General features: G+C 39.1%; 1 protein-coding gene across 2 annotated transcripts; it reads left to right on the top strand.

The window, feature by feature from the left end:
- Window positions 1-963: 963 nt before the first annotated feature.
- On the top strand, window positions 964-9,286 carry fam3c (FAM3 metabolism regulating signaling molecule C). Of its 2 annotated transcripts, XM_085386942.1 has the most exons (11): window positions 964-1,099; window positions 1,502-1,557; window positions 1,679-1,783; window positions 3,161-3,187; window positions 3,545-3,668; window positions 3,869-3,927; window positions 4,022-4,072; window positions 4,173-4,257; window positions 4,352-4,478; window positions 8,451-8,548; window positions 8,705-9,286. In XM_085386942.1, the coding sequence occupies exons 2-10, from the start codon at window positions 1,542-1,544 to the stop codon at window positions 8,538-8,540; spliced, it is 684 nt and encodes a 227-aa protein (XP_085243068.1). In that variant the 5' UTR covers window positions 964-1,099; window positions 1,502-1,541; the 3' UTR covers window positions 8,541-8,548; window positions 8,705-9,286. The 2 variants fall into 2 exon arrangements, with proteins under 2 accessions (XP_085243068.1, XP_085243067.1); XM_085386941.1 differs by having other exon boundaries at window positions 972-1,099; window positions 8,451-9,286.
- Window positions 9,287-21,349: the final 12,063 nt, after the last annotated feature.

Raw genomic sequence — 21,349 nt, 5'->3', positions numbered from 1 at the left:
CGTTTCTAACAAACTTAAAAGTCAGTAGTTAGTGTGACCACTTTTATTCTTCAGAACATAAACTCTCTTGGCCAATCACTGACAGCATGTTTTTGCTGGCGGACTAATCTCTGATGGTACAAGCTCTCCAGGACTACTGGTTGAAATGCAACCCCAAACAGAGCCTCTGTATTACAGATGTCTGACGATTCATTCTGTTGACTACCTCTGTACATATTGCGGACAATTTGAGTAAGAAATTTCAAAACTAGATTCATGACTCCATAAGAACTTTTGCCACTGATTTTCAGTCCAGTTCTTGTGTAATTTGGCACACCTCAGCACTTTCCCACGTTTCCCTTCCTTAATATCGGCTTCTTCAGAACCCCCCTTTCACTGAGACTTTTTCACTGAGGCTTTAGTGAAGCATGTTTTGCACATTTCGTCAACAGTTGCTATAGGAAATGATGCAATTGGAAATGATCTGATTGGCTAACACACTGTCAGTGCACTAAACGCATACCATGATAGACAAACAGTACTTTTGCACATTTCTGATGATTCCTCTCTTAGACCATGTGTCAGGTCTTTCCTGGATTTCTTCCTATTTTTTAAGGACATGACTTTCCCATGCTGTGCATCTCCTGTAGATATTTTTGAGGTACATGTATATTTTTGCTTGTTATATTGTTGTTTGAAATAGCCCATGTTCAGTTATTTCCCTACTCTTTCCAAATCCAGTAGGTTATATTCCCATTTGAATCATTAAAAAAAAGTTAAAAAGTAAAAAGTAAAAAAAATAAATTAATTAATTAAAAAAAATTTTTTTTAATTTTTTTTTTAATTTTTTTAAATAAATTAAAAAAAATATATATATATCGTAATTATTATATATAATTACCTTATTAATTACGGAAGCTGCTCCTTTTTGTACTGTCCAGGCCCTTTATTTCCGGTTCGTCTTTCCTTTTTCCGGCGGAGTGGCGCCTCTTTTTCACGGTTTGCTCCTTCTCCACAGTCCAGCTGTCATGACGCGTATCAGCGCCATCATCATAAGTTAGTCAGCCTGTCCTAAAAGAACCACACCGGAGAGTCCACTGGTATTTTGCTACGTAAACAGGTGAGAAAGTCGTGAACATTTATCTCAAAGCTCAACTACGTATTTGTCTTTTGTAGAGGCTGAGATGCAGTCATTCCAGTGTCAGTGAGTAAAACCTGTCAAAGACGAAGAAGTTATCCACGGGGTTAAAAGCTAGTTAGCTTTTCAAAATATAGCTTTAAAAATGCATTACGTGCTTACATACGTTACATTGTTCGTTAATTCGGTCGCAATAACTAGTTATTAGAAAAAGAGCAAGGTCACTGTGTTTCGGCGTTAGACACTCCTATAAATAACGCACAGCACAAGCTAACTTCCCCCTTTAGACCACCCTATAAAGGCACGCAGATATACACCATTGACTGTAGAAAACAGTCACCGATGTGCACATACAGACACCTACACTTTTATTTGATATTACAGGTTGTCGGCTGTTTGTAAAATATTCTGGAGAGTCGCAAAGATGATTAGGGCTACTGGTAAGTCAGATATATTTACTATAAATATTTAAACAAACATGTTTGCTATCTAAAACCATTTCGCATCAGTGATTCGGATGGCTGATTAACCGCACCTCTCCGTTTTTCCCTCTCTTCGCAGGAATTATCAAGTTGACAGTGTTGGTTATTGCATTCCTACTGGCTGTCTTCCTGGCTTTTCAGCTATTCGAGATTAATACGGATTTTAAACTGGCTGATGTGATTTGTGAGTAACCTTTCCTGTAAAACTGGATTGAACAGCAGTGTAGGTGGGAGATAATCATCGGTAAAGGAAACAAGACAGTCATTTACTTTGTTTACTTTCTGTCTGCAGGGACATTTTAAGTCAGGCATGTCCTGCATCTTGGTTAATTTATTTCTTTATTTATTGCGTCATCACTTTATGGCTTTTAAATAATCTTTATTTATATACAGGAAAAAGACAAAAAATGTCAGTCACAGGTTTCAGTTCATGATATAATGGGTTGTAATGCAATATATATGTATTGTTTGCTACATATATTATTAATAAATTATTCATTTTAATCGATTAAAGTCAGTTGTGAGCCGCCAGCCAGTATTTTATCTCATAGGGCCTTCTCTTCTTTCCTGCCTCCAGGAGGGTTATCTGCCTGTCTGGCACAGTTTTAGAAGAAGATGAAACATTCATTTCTTTTGTGAACTTAGAGTTCATTATCATGTTTTGAAAGTGTAGAAATTTTTAAAGAATGCAGCTTTTTACCCTCTCGAGGTTACTTAAGGGTGTGCGTTGGAGTTTGCCCAACAAGTCTACATATGTTTTGTTGACTTGGAGAAGGGATTCGACCATGTTTCTTGGAGTATCCTGTGAGAGATGCTTTGGGAGCATGGGTTGTCTGGCCCATTGCTACGGGCCATTTGATCCGTATACAACCGCTGCAAGAGCTTGGTCCACTAAGCCAGCAAAAAGTTGGACTTGTTCCCGGTGGCTGCCAGGGCTGCCCTAAGTCACAGATTCTGTTCATGATTTTTATGGACAGAATTTCTAGGTGGAAAATCTGAGGCCATGGTCCTGAGCTGGAAAAGGGTGGAGTGCCCTTGTTTACAAGTGAGAGGAGAGCGGGAGATCAATAGACAGACTGGTGCTGTACCAGTCTGTTGCGGTGAAGAGAGAGCTGAGCGTATATGCGAAGCTCTCGATTTAATAGCCGATCTACGTCCTTACCTCACTTAAGTTCATGAGCTTTGGGTAGTAACCAAATGAACAAGCTTGTGAATTCAAGCCGCAGAAATGAGCTTTCTCCGACGGGTGGCTGGCCTCTCCCTTAGAGATGGGGTGACGAGTTTGGCCATCCAGGAGGAGCTCAGAGTAGAGCTGCTATTCCTCCACATTGAAAGTATCCTCTGCACTCCTATAACTGATGGTTGTAATTTTTTTTTTTATGCCTCTAGTTTATCTTGACATAAAGAAATGTTGCACACTTATTACTTATCTGTATTAATTGTTGCTACTTGGATAAACTTTTATAAAAATATAATAAAAATCTTATTTATATTCCTAATAATAAATATATTAGATATTATAAAGTCTACTTACATCTACATCTCCTTTTTTGCTTTTCAGCAAGATCTGTGCCAGCAGGTGTCCTTTGTAAGTGTTCTCAATTGTTTACTTTTTTCTTTTTATTCTCTATTACTCATGTGTTTTGATATGCCTCTGTCTTTTTTTATCTATCTCTGTAACAGACAGAACAAAAATGGTAATAAGGAGCTTGTCTCAGATTGTAATGTAGCTAAATCCTTTTGAAAACATCTAGATATTGAGTTTAACTGTGTGTTTTAAGCTTAGCTATTGCATTAGTGTGCAAATAGACCCCTTTAGATGAGTTCAAGCTGTACAATTCCTTGATCACCCGTATTTGTGCCTGTTTGTGAAAAGCCTTAAACAATGTAATTGGACTGCCTGTGACCTGATACTGTGCTGTTTGGGCAAATTTTGTGTTCTCAGCAACGAAGCCTGTCAGGTATAAATGTGGGCTGTCCAAGGCATGTTCAGCTGGACATTTTGCCTTCAAGATGGCAAGTGGTGCAGCCAGTGTGGTCGGGCCCAGAATCTGCCTGGAAGACAAAGTGTAAGTAGGATGTGAGACAGTGTGTTATAAGAAAGAAAGTGTTGTCTGATTATTCTGGGCTGTCTGGAAATCTACATTATAGTATGTTAAACATGTTATGAAGTGCCATCCTTCTATAAATCACCCATTTCCTTAAGTTTATATGCTTTTATATTTAAATGTATCCATATGTTCTCCCCCTTTCATATTATTGGTTGTAGAGTAATGAGCGGCGTGAAGAACAACGTGGGAAGAGGAATCAACATCGCCCTGGTTAATGGTGACATTATCCACTCGAGTACCCCACTTTTAATTCCAAGAGTTACAAACCTAATTCTGAAAAACTGTATTTTTGTTTGTTTGTTTTTCCATAGGGAGGACAGGGGAAGTTGTCAAAACAGAATATTTTGATATGTGGGCTGGAGGTGAGTATACTTGAGAACCTTTTTTTTTTTTTTTTTTTTTTTTGTAGACATTTACAAATCCAGTTCATACAGTTTGTTAACCGTGTGTCACTTTGCATAGACGTGGCTCCCTTGATTAAATTCCTGAATGAAATTGAAGATGGGACCGTTGTGATGATGGCTTCATTTGATGATTCCGCAACAAAGTAAGAGCATTTCAGCTCGCATGATCAATAAATATGTTTGCTGTTTCTAGTTGCGGGGATGGTCATGAAATAATATGTCTTCTTTGTTATATAGACTCAATGATGAAGCCAGGAAGTTAATTGCTGATCTTGGCAGCTCAGCTATTAATAATCTGGGCTTTCGAGATAACTGGATCTTTGTGGGAGGGAAAGGCATCAAGACCAAGAGTCCATTTGAGCAGGTAAGATGATGCACAAAATCCCATAGTTAACAAAAGCTGGAAACTAGATTATTAGTGACCTTATTACCATCTACACCATCTTAATGTGTGTTTTCTTCAAACATTCAGATCAAACCACAAGGCAAACCACAAAGAATGCTGATACACTTGCTTTTCTCCATAAAGGCTTTAAAGGCTTACACCCACTCCTTCACTAGCACACTTAAGCATACAGACACACAAAAACACATTCATTCAGGAGCTCCAACATCAGAACCCTTTTTCCCCTCACACTAGTGTCAGAAAGCACAACAAGAAGTAACAATTTTGTTTTATGCCTTAGTTTAGATTGTATGTAGGAATGGAAATCGAGATCCAGATATCTAAAATTGTCCGCTAATTTCCGTTTGTGAGTCAGAGAGGGAACATAGTGACGCAGTCTACAGCGTGGATATAAGTATTACTTTTATTTAAAAAGGGTGAGAGCACAATGGTGAAGTGCAAACTACATCCAGGACAAAAAAAACAACTGGATTATGCTGTGAGCACTTCAACTCTTTGTGCGCACCTGTACAGATAGCATACTAACGCTAAGCTAGCCACAAGAGTGATGTTTAAACTGAATGAATGCTGACCCAAGCCCTCATTAGGAAATGGATTTGTGTTTGTGTGAGCAGTTTATTTTAAAACATCTGTTTTTCTCTTTTGAATATTTAGAATTGCTCATTATTAAGACAAAAGTACTTCTTATCCTACTACTCAACTAATCAATGGAATAATCAGTAGAATTCCTGATTAATAAAAGATCAATTATTGCAGCCCTACTCTTTATACTCTTTAAATGTAAACTGCCAGCAAAGCTACAGCACATTAGACAAAGAACAAAATGAGAAGGTACTTTCAGCAGCTCCTTTGTTTGCTAGTGTATCACCACCAGTGTTGCGTAAGTTACTTTAAAAAAGTAATTAATTACTAATTACTTAGTCAATATTGTATTTAAAATACTCATCTAATTACTGTGTCAGAAAAGTAACTTAATTACTAAATAAGTAATTTAACTAAATACTTCTTACAATCCCTATAAACCTTGAGTGGGCAAACAATAGAGATTAAACTCTTTAAATAATAAATATATTTTTTTTAAAGACGGCGACTCAGTACGCAGCGGTCGCATCTCTTCCACAATGTAGCCTGCAATCATTTTTTTAAGCTCACCTTCAGACGCTTTCTGTGCTGCTGAAGTAAAATCAAGTTTTGCCTGCTGAGCAGGAGTTGCCGCGGTGTTATCCATGGATGATGAACAATGACTCATCTATGCCAGGGGTCGGCAACCTGCGGCTCCGGAGCCACATGCGTCTCTTTAGTCCGTATAGTGCTGCTCCGCGTGGTTTGGGAAAATAAATTAGAAGTATTTAGCTGAAGTGTATTTTATTTATGTTAGTTCTTTTTTACCTTGTAGTTCTAAATTGGAAGATTATTGTGATCTTGAAATATAAAAATAAAATTATATTCTATTATTTTTTTCATCAATCAAAATAAGCGTCACACTCGCGGAAGCCGGTGTACCCGCCGAAACGCCATGCATTTATCGAGACTTTCAACCCCAGGTAGGCCAATTATGGATCCACATTATGTCAGCAGCTGTTCTCCACCGTGAACTATGTTAAAAACAAACACCACTCACGCCTCACAGATGACAGCTTACAGTCCTGCGTAAAGATGAAAGTGACTTCGTACAGCCCCGATTTGCAGACGCTGTGCACAGAGGTTCGGGAGCAGAGTCCCATTGTAAACATACCACGGCAGACTCGCTGCTTTTTAGTATCTCTTTATTGACCACTTTTTACACACGGTTGCTGTACGCATACAGCCAGCTGTAGCTTTTCAGCTCATAGCCCGACACATACCAACAACAGCATAGATAGCACAGACGTTAAGGCCGCGAGGCGTGATTGCGGGTGCTGCTCAGGTGCGTCCGGCCCCCCCTGCAGCGGCGCTGCAGACCACGCCCCGCCGCACGCATTAACCAGGTAAAATACATATTTAGGCAGAATTTTGCAAATATCAATTTTTTCTTTTTTTAGCAGCATAGTGCTTTTTTTTTTTTTTTTTTTTTTTTTTTAAAAAGTCAGGTCAAGGCTCCAAAAGCCCAAAGGTGATATAACAGTTTTTGTTTGCTACATGGATCTTTTTAGTTCAGCTTTCCTTTTGTTCTATTTCTTAAAGAGTTCAAAATGTGTTAATTACATAAATAAAATGTAATTTTCTCTGTAGCACTTCATGGATTTCATAAGCAACACACTTTAGTTGTTCAAACAAAGCATAAAGGTAAAAAAACAATAGTGTTATTCTCATTTTGATGTCAAAAAGTATTTGCGGCTCCCAGTGTTTTCTTTTGAGTGGAAACCAGGTCCAAATGGCTCTTTAGGTGTTAAAGGTTGCTGACCCCTGGGCTATGGTCTCGTGTCTGGTGCTTCAGTAGATTACTCGTGCTATTAACAGCAGCCGATAGTTGTTTCTCTCCAGGACATAGCTTACATATTACTGTAATATTCATGTCTGCTTGTTTCAGAAAAGTGAAGAGACGGGAATATGTCCATTTCATAAAACAGCCACAGGCTTCAGCCGAGTCCGACATCTTCTGCTTTAGAATACGACTATGCAGCAAACTGGCGCGAAATGACGTGCAGCTGCACTACAGCGATGTTAAACCGGCAGAGTTTACTTCTACGTTTAGAAGATAAATTATTGAAATTAAATAATGATATTCAGCGAGTTTAATTATTTAACACAAGTACATTATAAGTAACTGTAATTAAAATACCTAAAAATGTAATTAGTTATTAGTAATTAGTTACTCTTTCAGTGGAAAAGTAATTTAATTACAGTAACGCGTTACTTAGTAACAACAAACTTTATCTGTCTATGACAAAGACACTTTTGGAAACAAACTCTGTTTATCCAGTCTTGGAACGGGAACTCGGGGCTTGTGACACATGGGGCTTAGATCGTGTCCCCTCTCAGCCTTGAACCAGGGATCATTCGCACATCAGATGAAAAATCCATACACCACAGAGCCATAGAGCAAAATATGAGGATGAAACAGCTTGACACTTTGTCTTAGTAGCCTAATAGAAATAATCTTGAGAAAATGATTCTGCTGAAATGTCAAAATCTCTTGGGAGATTACATCCTGTGGTTGTTTTCTTTGATCTTGGTGGACATTTGTGCGTGCGCACCGGATCTACAGGTCAACTTACATTGTTAAGTAGACCTGTAGAGTCGGGAACAGCTTTGTGAAACACGTGAACTGCAGACTAGAACTTATCTGCCTAAGGGTTCACTCAAGCCCACTGGAGGGCTCTGCAAAGTCTAAAACTCGTGTGGATGGTGGCACAAGAGTAGTTGCCCTATTTTATGTATACATCAACATTTAGTACAAGTAAGATGGTAAATCTTTAAATCCCCAGAGGTTCTTTTCCTGGTTCAGTTAACATAGTTCTGCAGCATGTTTTGTTCAGAATCTTCATTTAAAATCACTTATGGTATGCTCCGTGAAGTTGAGTTTCCACTTGAGGAATCTGTTGTATACAACCTTCTGAAATGTTCCTTGCTGACACAACCAAATGAAACCCTGCTGTAACGTTACAGCAGTGCAAACTGTGTGAGTCACACTAATATGTTTTTATGCTCGGTCGTAATTTGCAGCTAAGTTAATTTTACTTGTGGAATCACTGCTAAAAGAACATCAGTAGGCTTTTTATTACTAAGAATGCCTAGTGCACACAATCAGTCATTCAGGGATTCATATTTTGTAGTCAGATATTCACTCTACAGCCTGTTTGTCATCTTTAACCACAAACCAGTTTTGTTGGTTGCTGGTCCTTGTCTGTTCTTATCATAACATTTTACTATTTTTATGTCATTAGCTGTTAACAAGAGAGACTTTTATGACTTTAACCTTTAACATGTGTCTTATTTTTGTTTTCTCAGCATATAAAGAACAGCGCAGAAACAAACAAATTTGAAGGCTGGCCTGAAGTGTTGGAGATGGAAGGCTGCATACCGCAGAGGCAGGACTGACCTTTAAGGTGCTGCCCACCTTTGCGTTCACTCTTGTCTACCCATGTGTTCTCACCTGTGCTGATGTTCCTATCTTGATGAGACTTTACAGTTGTTGCACTTTTTGTGCTCAGAAAGGCCATTGTACACCTCTTACCCAGAAGCCTTTTATCTGTCCACCACAGCAACAATCTCACTAAAGAAGACATTAGCAGGAAGAAGGAGCTGCTGTGATGATGCTTCAATCAGAGCAGGAAGCAATGTGGGAAAGGAAACTTGGTCCCTATTGCACTTCTCCTTCTGTTTGGATGCTATTAAATAGATGCTAAAGCTGGTTTACGAGTAGACTGCACTGATCAAAAGGCTTTAATCATTTGCTCTCAATCACACTTTCTATCTTTAGATTCTCTTGGGACTTGGTTGTGATAGTGTTGCATAATGGCAATGGTGACCAAAAAGGACGTAGTAGATCAGATTTTTGGGGGAGGGGCGGCTAATTTTTTGATAACCTGTACCCTGCCTTAAATAACCATTTTTAGATCTGCTTGTTTGTTTGTTCCATGTTTGTTGTTAAAAATGTGAATTATTATTATTATTATTATTATTTTTTTAATTAGATTTGAAGATTTTATAACCAAATGTACCAAATTCACTGTGATGTTTTGTATATATTTGTTTAGAGACAGAAGCAGTTTTGAAAGGGATTAATTTAATGAGTATTTGAATACTAATATAATTTCTTAAAATAAATGATCTTGTTGACAATGTTTGTGGTTGATTAAGTGTTTTGTAGCCTCTTGAAGTGCAGACGTAGCTTTTTCAGTGTGTCCACAGCAGTTGCACTGCTATGTGGTTTTTCTTGTTCCCTTGAAACAGACCTTGTTATTTAAACATTAGGTGTAGATGGATTGGATTTCTGTTTGCTCACCATTTTATCACTTTCAAACAAGATAATAGAGCGTTTGCTGTTTCACACTGGCTAGGTGTGACATTCTGTCTTCTCTTCAGCTTAGCTTCTATTTGGGGTAAGGTTTAAAAATCGTTGGTGGCTTTAGTATAACACTGAACTAGTTCATGAATATTTCCACTTGTTTTTGAATAAAAAGGGGAACTTTTTAGAGTAGCTACCAAAAAAAGGAGTCATTTTGCACTATTGTTGTACAGCTATGTTAGAGGTGCTGTAGAAGAATACAGTCACTGAGTTGTTGAACGTTTTTTCCAAACTCTTTAAGGCTGTAAAAAAAACAAAAAACACAACAACAAAATAAGCCTTTTTTAACATAAGGAAACACCGGCTCTCAGAACGAATCCTTAGCCCATGCGATCATAGTTTTTACAACGTATTCACGCACTACATTTCTATTTGCGTTCACCTTTTAAACAACTTCAGATCACACTGTGCGGTTTCCTTTCCTCCCACATACAAGATCGTTTCGAAAACGTTTGCGCAACACTGTTTAAAAGTTGCACATTTTTCTTTCTTTTTTCTGTTGAAGTAACAAAATAAAGAACTGATCAACTTCACTTTTCACTTGACATAACTTATCTCCAAGTGCAAAACAACTTCTAACTCTTAAGTCTCTAATGCTGTCATAAGATTGTATTTTTTTTTTTTTTTATTAAACCTTTTGTTTTGAAAGCAGTCAGTGAAGGGACTTTACACTCACTGGCCACTTTTTTAGATACACTTCGCTAGTACCAGTTTGGACCAATGTTTGCCTTCAGAGCTGCCTTAGTTCTCTACAGATTCAACAAGATGCTGGAAATATTCCTAACAGTCCATGTTGACATTATGGCATCACACAGGTACTGCAGTTTGACATGATTTGAGCTTTATGGCACATTAACACAAGCTAGGTTCATCAGTTAAGCTGCTGTGTTTCTACAATGTTTAGTTACGATCGAAAGCGGGCCAAAAAGAAAAATATCCCCCACAAGCCTTAACCGTTGATACAAGGCAGGATGGATCCATGTTTTCACATTGCTTACACCATATTCTGACCCTACCATCAGAATGTGCCAACAGCAATCGAGACTCATCAGACCAGGCAACGTTCTTCCAGTCTTCTATTGTCCAAATTTCATTGCAAATTTTAGCCTCGGTTACCCGTTCTTAGCTGTGTGGTCTTCGTGCTGCTGTAGCCCACCTGCTGCAAAGGTTTATCAGCTCAAAGATGTTTGGTCATTCTGCTCTGATGTCTGGTATCAACAAGGTGTTTCTGCTGCTCTCTGGATGTTTTTCCTTTTGCACACTATTCCCTGTGCACCCGAGATGAGATGGCTATGTGGGAAAATCCCTGTAGATGAGCAGTTTCAATGATACTCAGACCAGCCTGTCTGGCACCAACAGTCAAAGTCAATTAAATCACGTTTCTTCCCCATTCTGATGCTCAGTTTGGACTTCAGCAGGCCATTTTAACCATGTCTAGATGCTTAAATACATTGAGTTGCTGTCATATGATTGGCTGATGAGATATTTGTGCTAATAAGTAGCTGAACTAAATAAAGTGGTCAGTGAGTATATAAACAAATTATCTATAAACTTTTAACTGTTTTGATTGGCAAGATTTAGCTGCATTGAGATTTATTTTGCTCACGGGACATTCCTTGTCATTGTGTTGAGTTAAAGTATAGCGGTGTAATTACTAGATCATTGTGTTTAGAGTCATATTTACAGTAAATCAGCACACCTGTACCATATTGCCCTTTCAGTCTTTAAAAATGTAACAACTGGTTAAAGAAACACTCTTTGTAGTGACCTGTAGGGAGCGCTATTGCCTTATTTTTTTTCAGGCGGCAGGCCATATGTTTTGTAGTGACTTCCATCTTTGCATGTTGTTTTACTTCAGCTGTACGGTAGGGTAAGTGTCCGTGAGTGGCTTTGCTCCTTCCAATGAAAGATCCGAGGCCTTTCTCGTACAATCACGTCTGTGTAGCAGATTCCATCAGCACTGCTGTAAATATCCCATTAATGATGAAGTTTGGCCTACTTTCAACTAAATATGCAATTTCTTCCTCTTGAATAATTAACCTAATACATGAAAAAGTGATAGAAAATGCTGTACCTGCTTGCATGTCTATTGAGGGTGTGAAAATTGAGTTGCCTAACCTCTCCTGGGGCTTTCTCTTCGTGTCAGCGTCACATTATAGTGGAAAATCTTTCGGTCTCCCTCCTCAAAGCATATTTACTATCTGCATGCTCTGCACCATGGCAGCAAGCCAACAGTTCTTTAATTAGTCACTTTTTTTGTTTTACACCTTCTGCCACTGAAGTGACCTCCTCATCTCCTCTCAACATAAAAGCTCTCCCAGTAGTGGAAGAATCACAGTGGGGTATTTTCTTTGATGTCATCTGCGCAGCACACATACATCCCACATCCCCGTTGTAATTTATATGCACGTGTGTTTTTTAAAGGGCAACATTTGTTTACCAACTGTTCCATATGTAGTAATTTGTGCGTGACATTGTTGCCTGCTATGTTAGGACGTAGTATGTTACCGTTTTTCTTGAAGCAGTTAAAGATGTATCTGCATGATGCCTTCAGAAGGGTAGGCTAGCCAGTGCTCCCGTGGGCCGAACCTCTCCAGGGCGTCATGTTTCGTCATGTTCGTGTTACATATGAACACAGAAACGTCTAGTGCGAGCATGAGTGCTAAACTATATGAACACAAGAGGACTATTACTGTTTTTTAGCGCGTAGAACAAAACCCTGTTTGAGATTCCCTTCTTGTGTGTGTGTTTTTAAAACAAATCTGTCCACCACACAAAGGTGGTTGCCTCTGAAAGAACCTCAGAAGCACTAAATTTTCAGATTGTGACCCCTGACCTCCGCCCTTTAGCCTTTTGACCGAAACACCCCGAGCTTCTCATTGCATCAAAACAAGCTTCGAAACAACCGTCTTCTATTTAACATGAACCTTGTGATTAACACGCATCTCTTCCTGACCTAGTTATGAGACTCTAACATGCTTGCATTGGTATTTTCTGTAGATGCACATGCTCATACACTCATTTCAGTCCAGTACTGTACCTTCCCTTGACCTCTGTTCTGTGAGTCTGCTGACCAAACATCCCTCAGTGACCTGAACATCGCAGCTTTGGCCTCTTGAAAACCCATTTAGTCTCTGCAAGATTCAAATAAAACAGACGACAAGTAGAAATCACCACTTGGGGTAAAATATGCATTAAAGCATCTATTACGGTCTATGTTTCCTATCATATTTTGCTAATATTGCATCTTGTCAGCTCCCATCATACTACCAAAGCACTTAAATTTCACCTTTCAATGCTTTTTGTGGCTATGAGCTGAACTTTGTAAATTCCACTTAACATTTTTGCCCTGTACGTGACTTTTTGAGTATCTTTTTGGTATTCGAATGCTACATGATCTGCTAAGATTTATGGACGACCTTATTTGTCGCTAAATTTGTGACCTCCCTCCGCTGTTGTCCCAGTCAGGTTGGAAACTATTTTTTTATGGAAACATTGAACGATATTGATGTTGTGAAATTAAATAGTTTCCGAAAAGGTGTAAGATTGTTAAGCTCTATCATATTAATTTAAAGGACTTCAGGGAAACTTGAAGGAAAAAATATGAACCAACCCACTGGTCTACAATGGCACGGATTCCAAGAAATAGCCTAGGCCTCATATGTCATAGTCTGAGATGGACATTAAATCACTTATTCAGCTTTTATGCGCTGCTATCAGTTAATTGTTCCATGAGCAATTTAGAGTTAAGGGCCTTGCTTAGGCTTCAGCCATAAAGACCTAAAGGTGATCATTTGGCAACTGCTGATTGCAAGGGGAAAACCGTCTTTGAGATTGCTTTGTTTGCTAGCGCACTGCTATAGTTGTTCACAGTTTGAGTGGAAGACGCTAATTTATCTGCAAATACTTGCCAACAATTTGCCAAGTGGTAGTGAAACTTGAAAGACTGCGAAGCAAGATAGAAATGGAGAACGTCTGCTTTTAAAGGCACAGCTTGCTTTAACCCTATGTGCTGCACATTTTCCAGCTTCACTGCTGTTCTGCTAGTAGTTTGCAAGTGTTTGCAGACAAGTCAGTTTCTTCCACACCAAGTATGACTGACGTGACAACAGCAATTTGATAGCAACCAAAGCAATCACAAGGAGGTTTTTAGTTTTAGTTTTTGGGATCTTCTTTTTTTGCACATTTTTGCCTAGCGACTGGAGGTGGGCAGGCGGTTGCCAACCAGTCTCTCAGCTTATATAACTGAGGCCCTTGTAAAGACCCTTTCTAGGCCCTTTTCTGTTTTGAAGTCTCGAGTTTGACATTTTGGTAGTTTGATAGTCTGCTTGAATGGCAGTCATGCCCTAAAGCATCCTCTGTTTTATTGTCTATTTTGTCCTAAATGGGAACATCATTTCTAAAATGAACACTCTGTTTAATTATAAAAGACCTGAAACCACGTGAAACTAATTGAGCTTTTCAGCTCATAGCCCGACACATACCAACAACAGCATAGATAGCACAGACGTTAAGGCCGCGAGGCGTGATTGCGGGTGCTGCTCAGGTGCGTCCGGCCCCCCCTGCAGCGGCGCTGCAGACCACGCCCCGCCGCACGCATTAACCAGGTAAAATACATATTTAGGCAGAATTTTGCAAATATCTATTTTTTCTTTTTTTAGCAGCATAGTGCTTTTTTTTTTTTTTTTTTTTTTAAAGTCAGGTCAAGGCTCCAAAAGCCCAAAGGTGATATAACAGTTTTTGTTTGCTACATGGATCTTTTTAGTTCAGCTTTCCTTTTGTTCTATTTCTTAAAGAGTTCAAAATGTGTTAATTACATAAATAAAATGTAATTTTCTCTGTAGCACTTCATGGATTTCATAAGCAACACACTTTAGTTGTTCAAACAAAGCATAAAGGTAAAAAAACAATAGTGTTATTCTCATTTTGATGTCAAAAAGTATTTGCGGCTCCCAGTGTTTTCTTTTGCGTGGAAACCAGGTCCAAATGGCTCTTTAGGTGTTAAAGGTTGCTGACCCCTGGGCTACGGTCTCGTGTCTGGTGCTTCAGTAGATTACTCGTGCTATTAACAGCAGCCGATAGTTGTTTCTCTCCAGGACATAGCTTACATATTACTGTAATATTCATGTCTGCTTGTTTCAGAAAAGTGAAGAGACGGGAATATGTCCAAGAGCATTTCAGCTCGCATGATCAATAAATATGTTTGCTGTTTCTAGTTGCGGGGATGGTCATGAAATAATATGTCTTCTTTGTTATATAGACTCAATGATGAAGCCAGGAAGTTAATTGCTGATCTTGGCAGCTCAGCTATTAATAATCTGGGCTTTCGAGATAACTGGATCTTTGTGGGAGGGAAAGGCATCAAGACCAAGAGTCCATTTGAGCAGGTAAGATGATGCACAAAATCCCATAGTTAACAAAAGCTGGAAACTAGATTATTAGTGACCTTATTACCATCTACACCATCTTAATGTGTGTTTTCTTCAAACATTCAGATCAAACCACAAGGCAAACCACAAAGAATGCTGATACACTTGCTTTTCTCCATAAAGGCTTTAAAGGCTTACACCCACTCCTTCACTAGCACACTTAAGCATACAGACACACAAAAACACATTCATTCAGGAGCTCCAACATCAGAACCCTTTTTCCCCTCACACTAGTGTCAGAAAGCACAACAAGAAGTAACAATTTTGTTTTATGCCTTAGTTTAGATTGTATGTAGGAATGGAAATCGAGATCCAGATATCTAAAATCGTCCGCTAATTTCCGTTTGTGAGTCAGAGAGGGAACATAGTGACGCAGTCTACAGCGTGGATATAAGTATTACTTTTATTTAAAAAGGGTGAGAGCACAATGGTGAAGTGCAAACTACATCCAGGACAAAAAAAACAACTGGATTATGCTGTGAGCACTTCAACTCTTTGTGCGCACCTGTACAGATAGCATACTAACGCTAAGCTAGCCACAAGAGTGATGTTTAAACTGAATGAATGCTGACCCAAGCCCTCATTAGGAAATGGATTTGTGTTTGTGTGAGCAGTTTATTTTAAAACATCTGTTTTTCTCTTTTGAATATTTAGAATTGCTCATTATTAAGACAAAAGTACTTCTTATCCTACTACTCAACTAATCAATGGAATAATCAGTAGAATTCCTGATTAATAAAAGATCAATTATTGCAGCCCTACTCTTTATACTCTTTAAATGTAAACTGCCAGCAAAGCTACAGCACATTAGACAAAGAACAAAATGAGAAGGTACTTTCAGCAGCTCCTTTGTTTGCTAGTGTATCACCACCAGTGTTGCGTAAGTTACTTTAAAAAAGTAATTAATTACTAATTACTTAGTCAATATTGTATTTAAAATACTCATCTAATTACTGTGTCAGAAAAGTAACTTAATTACTAAATAAGTAATTTAACTAAATACTTCTTACAATCCCTATAAACCTTGAGTGGGCAAACAATAGAGATTAAACTCTTTAAATAATAAATATATTTTTTTTAAAGACGGCGACTCAGTACGCAGCGGTCGCATCTCTTCCACAATGTAGCCTGCAATCATTTTTTTAAGCTCACCTTCAGACGCTTTCTGTGCTGCTGAAGTAAAATCAAGTTTTGCCTGCTGAGCAGGAGTTGCCGCGGTGTTATCCATGGATGATGAACAATGACTCATCTATGCCAGGGGTCGGCAACCTGCGGCTCCGGAGCCACATGCGTCTCTTTAGTCCGTATAGTGCTGCTCCGCGTGGTTTGGGAAAATAAATTAGAAGTATTTAGCTGAAGTGTATTTTATTTATGTTAGTTCTTTTTTACCTTGTAGTTCTAAATTGGAAGATTATTGTGATCTTGAAATATAAAAATAAAATTATATTCTATTATTTTTTTCATCAATCAAAATAAGCGTCACACTCGCGGAAGCCGGTGTACCCGCCGAAACGCCATGCATTTATCGAGACTTTCAACCCCAGGTAGGCCAATTATGGATCCACATTATGTCAGCAGCTGTTCTCCACCGTGAACTATGTTAAAAACAAACACCACTCACGCCTCACAGATGACAGCTTACAGTCCTGCGTAAAGATGAAAGTGACTTCGTACAGCCCCGATTTGCAGACGCTGTGCACAGAGGTTCGGGAGCAGAGTCCCATTGTAAACATACCACGGCAGACTCGCTGCTTTTTAGTATCTCTTTATTGACCACTTTTTACACACGGTTGCTGTACGCATACAGCCAGCTGTAGCTTTTCAGCTCATAGCCCGACACATACCAACAACAGCATAGATAGCACAGACGTTAAGGCCGCGAGGCGTGATTGCGGGTGCTGCTCAGGTGCGTCCGGCCCCCCCTGCAGCGGCGCTGCAGACCACGCCCCGCCGCACGCATTAACCAGGTAAAATACATATTTAGGCAGAATTTTGCAAATATCAATTTTTTCTTTTTTTAGCAGCATAGTGCAGCACGTAGCTTTTTCAGTGTGTCCACAGCAGTTGCACTGCTATGTGGTTTTTCTTGTTCCCTTGAAACAGACCTTGTTATTTAAACATTAGGTGTAGATGGATTGGATTTCTGTTTGCTCACCATTTTATCACTTTCAAACAAGATAATAGAGCGTTTGCTGTTTCACACTGGCTAGGTGTGACATTCTGTCTTCTCTTCAGCTTAGCTTCTATTTGGGGTAAGGTTTAAAAATCGTTGGTGGCTTTAGTATAACACTGAACTAGTTCATGAATATTTCCACTTGTTTTTGAATAAAAAGGGGAACTTTTTAGAGTAGCTACCAAAAAAAGGAGTCATTTTGCACTATTGTTGTACAGCTATGTTAGAGGTGCTGTAGAAGAATACAGTCACTGAGTTGTTGAACGTTTTTTCCAAACTCTTTAAGGCTGTAAAAAAAACAAAAACAAAAAAAACACAACAACAAAATAAGCCTTTTTTAACATAAGGAAACACCGGCTCTCAGAACGAATCCTTAGCCCATGCGATCATAGTTTTTACAACGTATTCACGCACTACATTTCTATTTGCGTTCACCTTTTAAACAACTTCAGATCACACTGTGCGGTTTCCTTTCCTCCCACACACAAGATCGTTTCGAAAACGTTTGCGCAACACTGTTTAAAAGTTGCACATTTTTCTTTCTTTTTTCTGTTGAAGTAACAAAATAAAGAACTGATCAACTTCACTTTTCACTTGACATAACTTATCTCCAAGTGCAAAACAACTTCTAACTCTTAAGTCTCTAATGCTGTCATAAGATTGTATTTTTTTTTTTTTTAAACCTTTTGTTTTGAAAGCAGTCAGTGAAGGGACTTTACACTCACTGGCCACTCCTAACAGTCCATGTTGACATTATGGCATCACACAGGTACTGCAGTTTGACATGATTTGAGCTTTATGGCACATTAACACAAGCTAGGTTCATCAGTTAAGCTGCTGTGTTTCTACAATGTTTAGTTACGATCGAAAGCGGGCCAAAAAGAAAAATATCCCCCACAAGCCTTAACCGTTGATACAAGGCAGGATGGATCCATGTTTTCACATTGCTTACACCATATTCTGACCCTACCATCAGAATGTGCCAACAGCAATCAAGACTCATCAGACCAGGCAACGTTCTTCCAGTCTTCTATTGTCCAAATTTCATTGCAAATTTTAGCCTCGGTTACCCGTTCTTAGCTGTGTGGTCTTCGTGCTGCTGTAGCCCACCTGCTGCAAAGGTTTATCAGCTCAAAGATGTTTGGTCATTCTGCTCTGATGTCTGGTATCAACAAGGTGTTTCTGCTGCTCTCTGGATGTTTTTCCTTTTGCACACTATTCCCTGTGCACCCGAGATGAGATGGCTATGTGGGAAAATCCCTGTAGATGAGCAGTTTCAATGATACTCAGACCAGCCTGTCTGGCACCAACAGTCAAAGTCAATTAAATCACGTTTCTTCCCCATTCTGATGCTCAGTTTGGACTTCAGCAGGCCATTTTAACCATGTCTAGATGCTTAAATACATTGAGTTGCTGTCATATGATTGGCTGATGAGATATTTGTGCTAATAAGTAGCTGAACTAAATAAAGTGGTCAGTGAGTATATAAACAAATTATCTATAAACTTTTAACTGTTTTGATTGGCAAGATTTAGCTGCATTGAGATTTATTTTGCTCACGGGACATTCCTTGTCATTGTGTTGAGTTAAAGTATAGCGGTGTAATTACTAGATCATTGTGTTTAGAGTCATATTTACAGTAAATCAGCACACCTGTACCATATTGCCCTTTCAGTCTTTAAAAATGTAACAACTGGTTAAAGAAACACTCTTTGTAGTGACCTGTAGGGAGCGCTATTGCCTTATTTTTTTTCAGGCGGCAGGCCATATGTTTTGTAGTGACTTCCATCTTTGCATGTTGTTTTGCTTCAGCTGTACGGTAGGGTAAGTGTCCGTGAGTGGCTTTGCTCCTTCCAATGAAAGATCCGAGGCCTTTCTCGTACAATCACGTCTGTGTAGCAGATTCCATCAGCACTGCTGTAAATATCCCATTAATGATGAAGTTTGGCCTACTTTCAACTAAATATGCAATTTCTTCCTCTTGAATAATTAACCTAATACATGAAAAAGTGATAGAAAATGCTGTACCTGCTTGCATGTCTATTGAGGGTGTGAAAATTGAGTTGCCTAACCTCTCCTGGGGCTTTCTCTTCGTGTCAGCGTCACATTATAGTGGAAAATCTTTCGGTCTCCCTCCTCAAAGCATATTTACTATCTGCATGCTCTGCACCATGGCAGCAAGCCAACAGTTCTTTAATTAGTCACTTTTTTTGTTTTACACCTTCTGCCACTGAAGTGACCTCCTCATCTCCTCTCAACATAAAAGCTCTCCCAGTAGTGGAAGAATCACAGTGGGGTATTTTCTTTGATGTCATCTGCGCAGCACACATACATCCCACATCCCCGTTGTAATTTATATGCACGTGTGTTTTTTAAAGGGCAACATTTGTTTACCAACTGTTCCATATGTAGTAATTTGTGCGTGACATTGTTGCCTGCTATGTTAGGACGTAGTATGTTACCGTTTTTCTTGAAGCAGTTAAAGATGTATCTGCATGATGCCTTCAGAAGGGTAGGCTAGCCAGTGCTCCCGTGGGCCGAACCTCTCCAGGGCGTCATGTTTCGTCATGTTCGTGTTACATATGAACACAGAAACGTCTAGTGCGAGCATGAGTGCTAAACTATATGAACACAAGAGGACTATTACTGTTTTTTAGCGCGTAGAACAAAACCCTGTTTGAGATTCCCTTCTTGTGTGTGTGTTTTTAAAACAAATCTGTCCACCACACAAAGGTGGTTGCCTCTGAAAGAACCTCAGAAGCACTAAATTTTCAGATTGTGACCCCTGACCTCCGCCCTTTAGCCTTTTGACCGAAACACCCCGAGCTTCTCATTGCATCAAAACAAGCTTCGAAACAACCGTCTTCTATTTAACATGAACCTTGTGATTAACACGCATCTCTTCCTGACCTAGTTATGAGACTCTAACATGCTTGCATTGGTATTTTCTGTAGATGCACATGCTCATACACTCATTTCAGTCCAGTACTGTACCTTCCCTTGACCTCTGTTCTGTGAGTCTGCTGACCAAACATCCCTCAGTGACCTGAACATCGCAGCTTTGGCCTCTTGAAAACCCATTTAGTCTCTGCAAGATTCAAATAAAACAGACGACAAGTAGAAATCACCACTTGGGGTAAAATATGCATTAAAGCATCTATTACGGTCTATGTTTCCTATCATATTTTGCTAATATTGCATCTTGTCAGCTCCCATCATACTACCAAAGCACTTAAATTTCACCTTTCAATGCCTTTTGTGGCTATGAGCTGAACTTTGTAAATTCCACTTAACATTTTTGCCCTGTACGTGACTTTTTGAGTATCTTTTTGGTATTCGAATGCTACACGATCTGCTAAGATTTATGGACGACCTGATTTGTCGCTAAATTTGTGACCTCCCTCCGCTGTTGTCCCAGTCAGGTTGGAAACTATTTTTTTATGGAAACATTGAACGATATTGATGTTGTGAAATTAAATGGTTTACGAAAAGGTGTAAGATTGTTAAGCTCTATCATATTAATTTAAAGGACTTCAGGGAAACTTGAAGGAAAAAATATGAACCAACCCACTGGTCTACAATGGCACGGATTCCAAGAAATAGCCTAGGCCTCATATGTCATAGTCTGAGATGGACATTAGATCACTTATTCAGCTTTTATGCGCTGCTATCAGTTAATTGTTCCATGAGCAATTTAGAGTTAAGGGCCTTGCTTAGGCTTCAGCCATAAAGACCTAAAGGTGATCATTTGGCAACTGCTGATTGCAAGGGGAAAACCGTCTTTGAGATTGCTTTGTTTACTAGCGCACTGCTATAGTTGTTCAGTTTGAGTGGAAGACGCTAATTTATCTGCAAATACTTGCCAACAATTTGCCAAGTGGTAGTGAAACTTGAAAGACTGCGAAGCAAGATAGAAATGGAGAACGTCTGCTTTTAAAGGCACAGCTTGCTTTAACCCTATGTGCTGCACATTTTCCAGCTTCACTGCTGTTCTGCTAGTAGTTTGCAAGTGTTTGCAGACAAGTCAGTTTCTTGCACACCAAGTATGACTGACGTGACAACAGCAATTTGATAGCAACCAAAGCAATCACAAGGAGGTTTTTAGTTTTGGTTTTTGGGATCTTCTTTTTTTGCACATTTTTGCCTAGCGACTGGAGGTGGGCAGGCGGTTGCCAACCAGTCTCTCAGCTTATATAACTGAGGCCCTTGTAAAGACCCTTTCTAGGCTCTTTTCTGT

The sequence above is a fragment of the Rhamphochromis longiceps genome, linkage group LG17 (assembly GCF_057381845.1).
Source record: "Rhamphochromis longiceps isolate RC_006_pf linkage group LG17, R_longiceps_female_GT1.1, whole genome shotgun sequence".
NCBI classification, from domain to species: Eukaryota; Metazoa; Chordata; class Actinopteri; order Cichliformes; family Cichlidae; genus Rhamphochromis; species Rhamphochromis longiceps.
The sequence above is the reverse complement of the archived record's forward strand: the minus strand, read 5'-3'. Positions and strand labels throughout refer to the sequence as shown.

What these genes read in the sequence shown, in the direction of transcription:
- fam3c (XM_085386942.1), top strand. An exon ending in TGTGCCAGCAGGTGTCCTTT is followed by an intron (nt 3,188 to 3,544) that starts GTAAGTGTTCTC and finishes TTGTGTTCTCAG; the next exon opens with CAACGAAGCCTGTCAGGTAT. An exon ending in CCAAGAGTCCATTTGAGCAG is followed by an intron (nt 4,479 to 8,450) that starts GTAAGATGATGC and finishes TTGTTTTCTCAG; the next exon opens with CATATAAAGAACAGCGCAGA.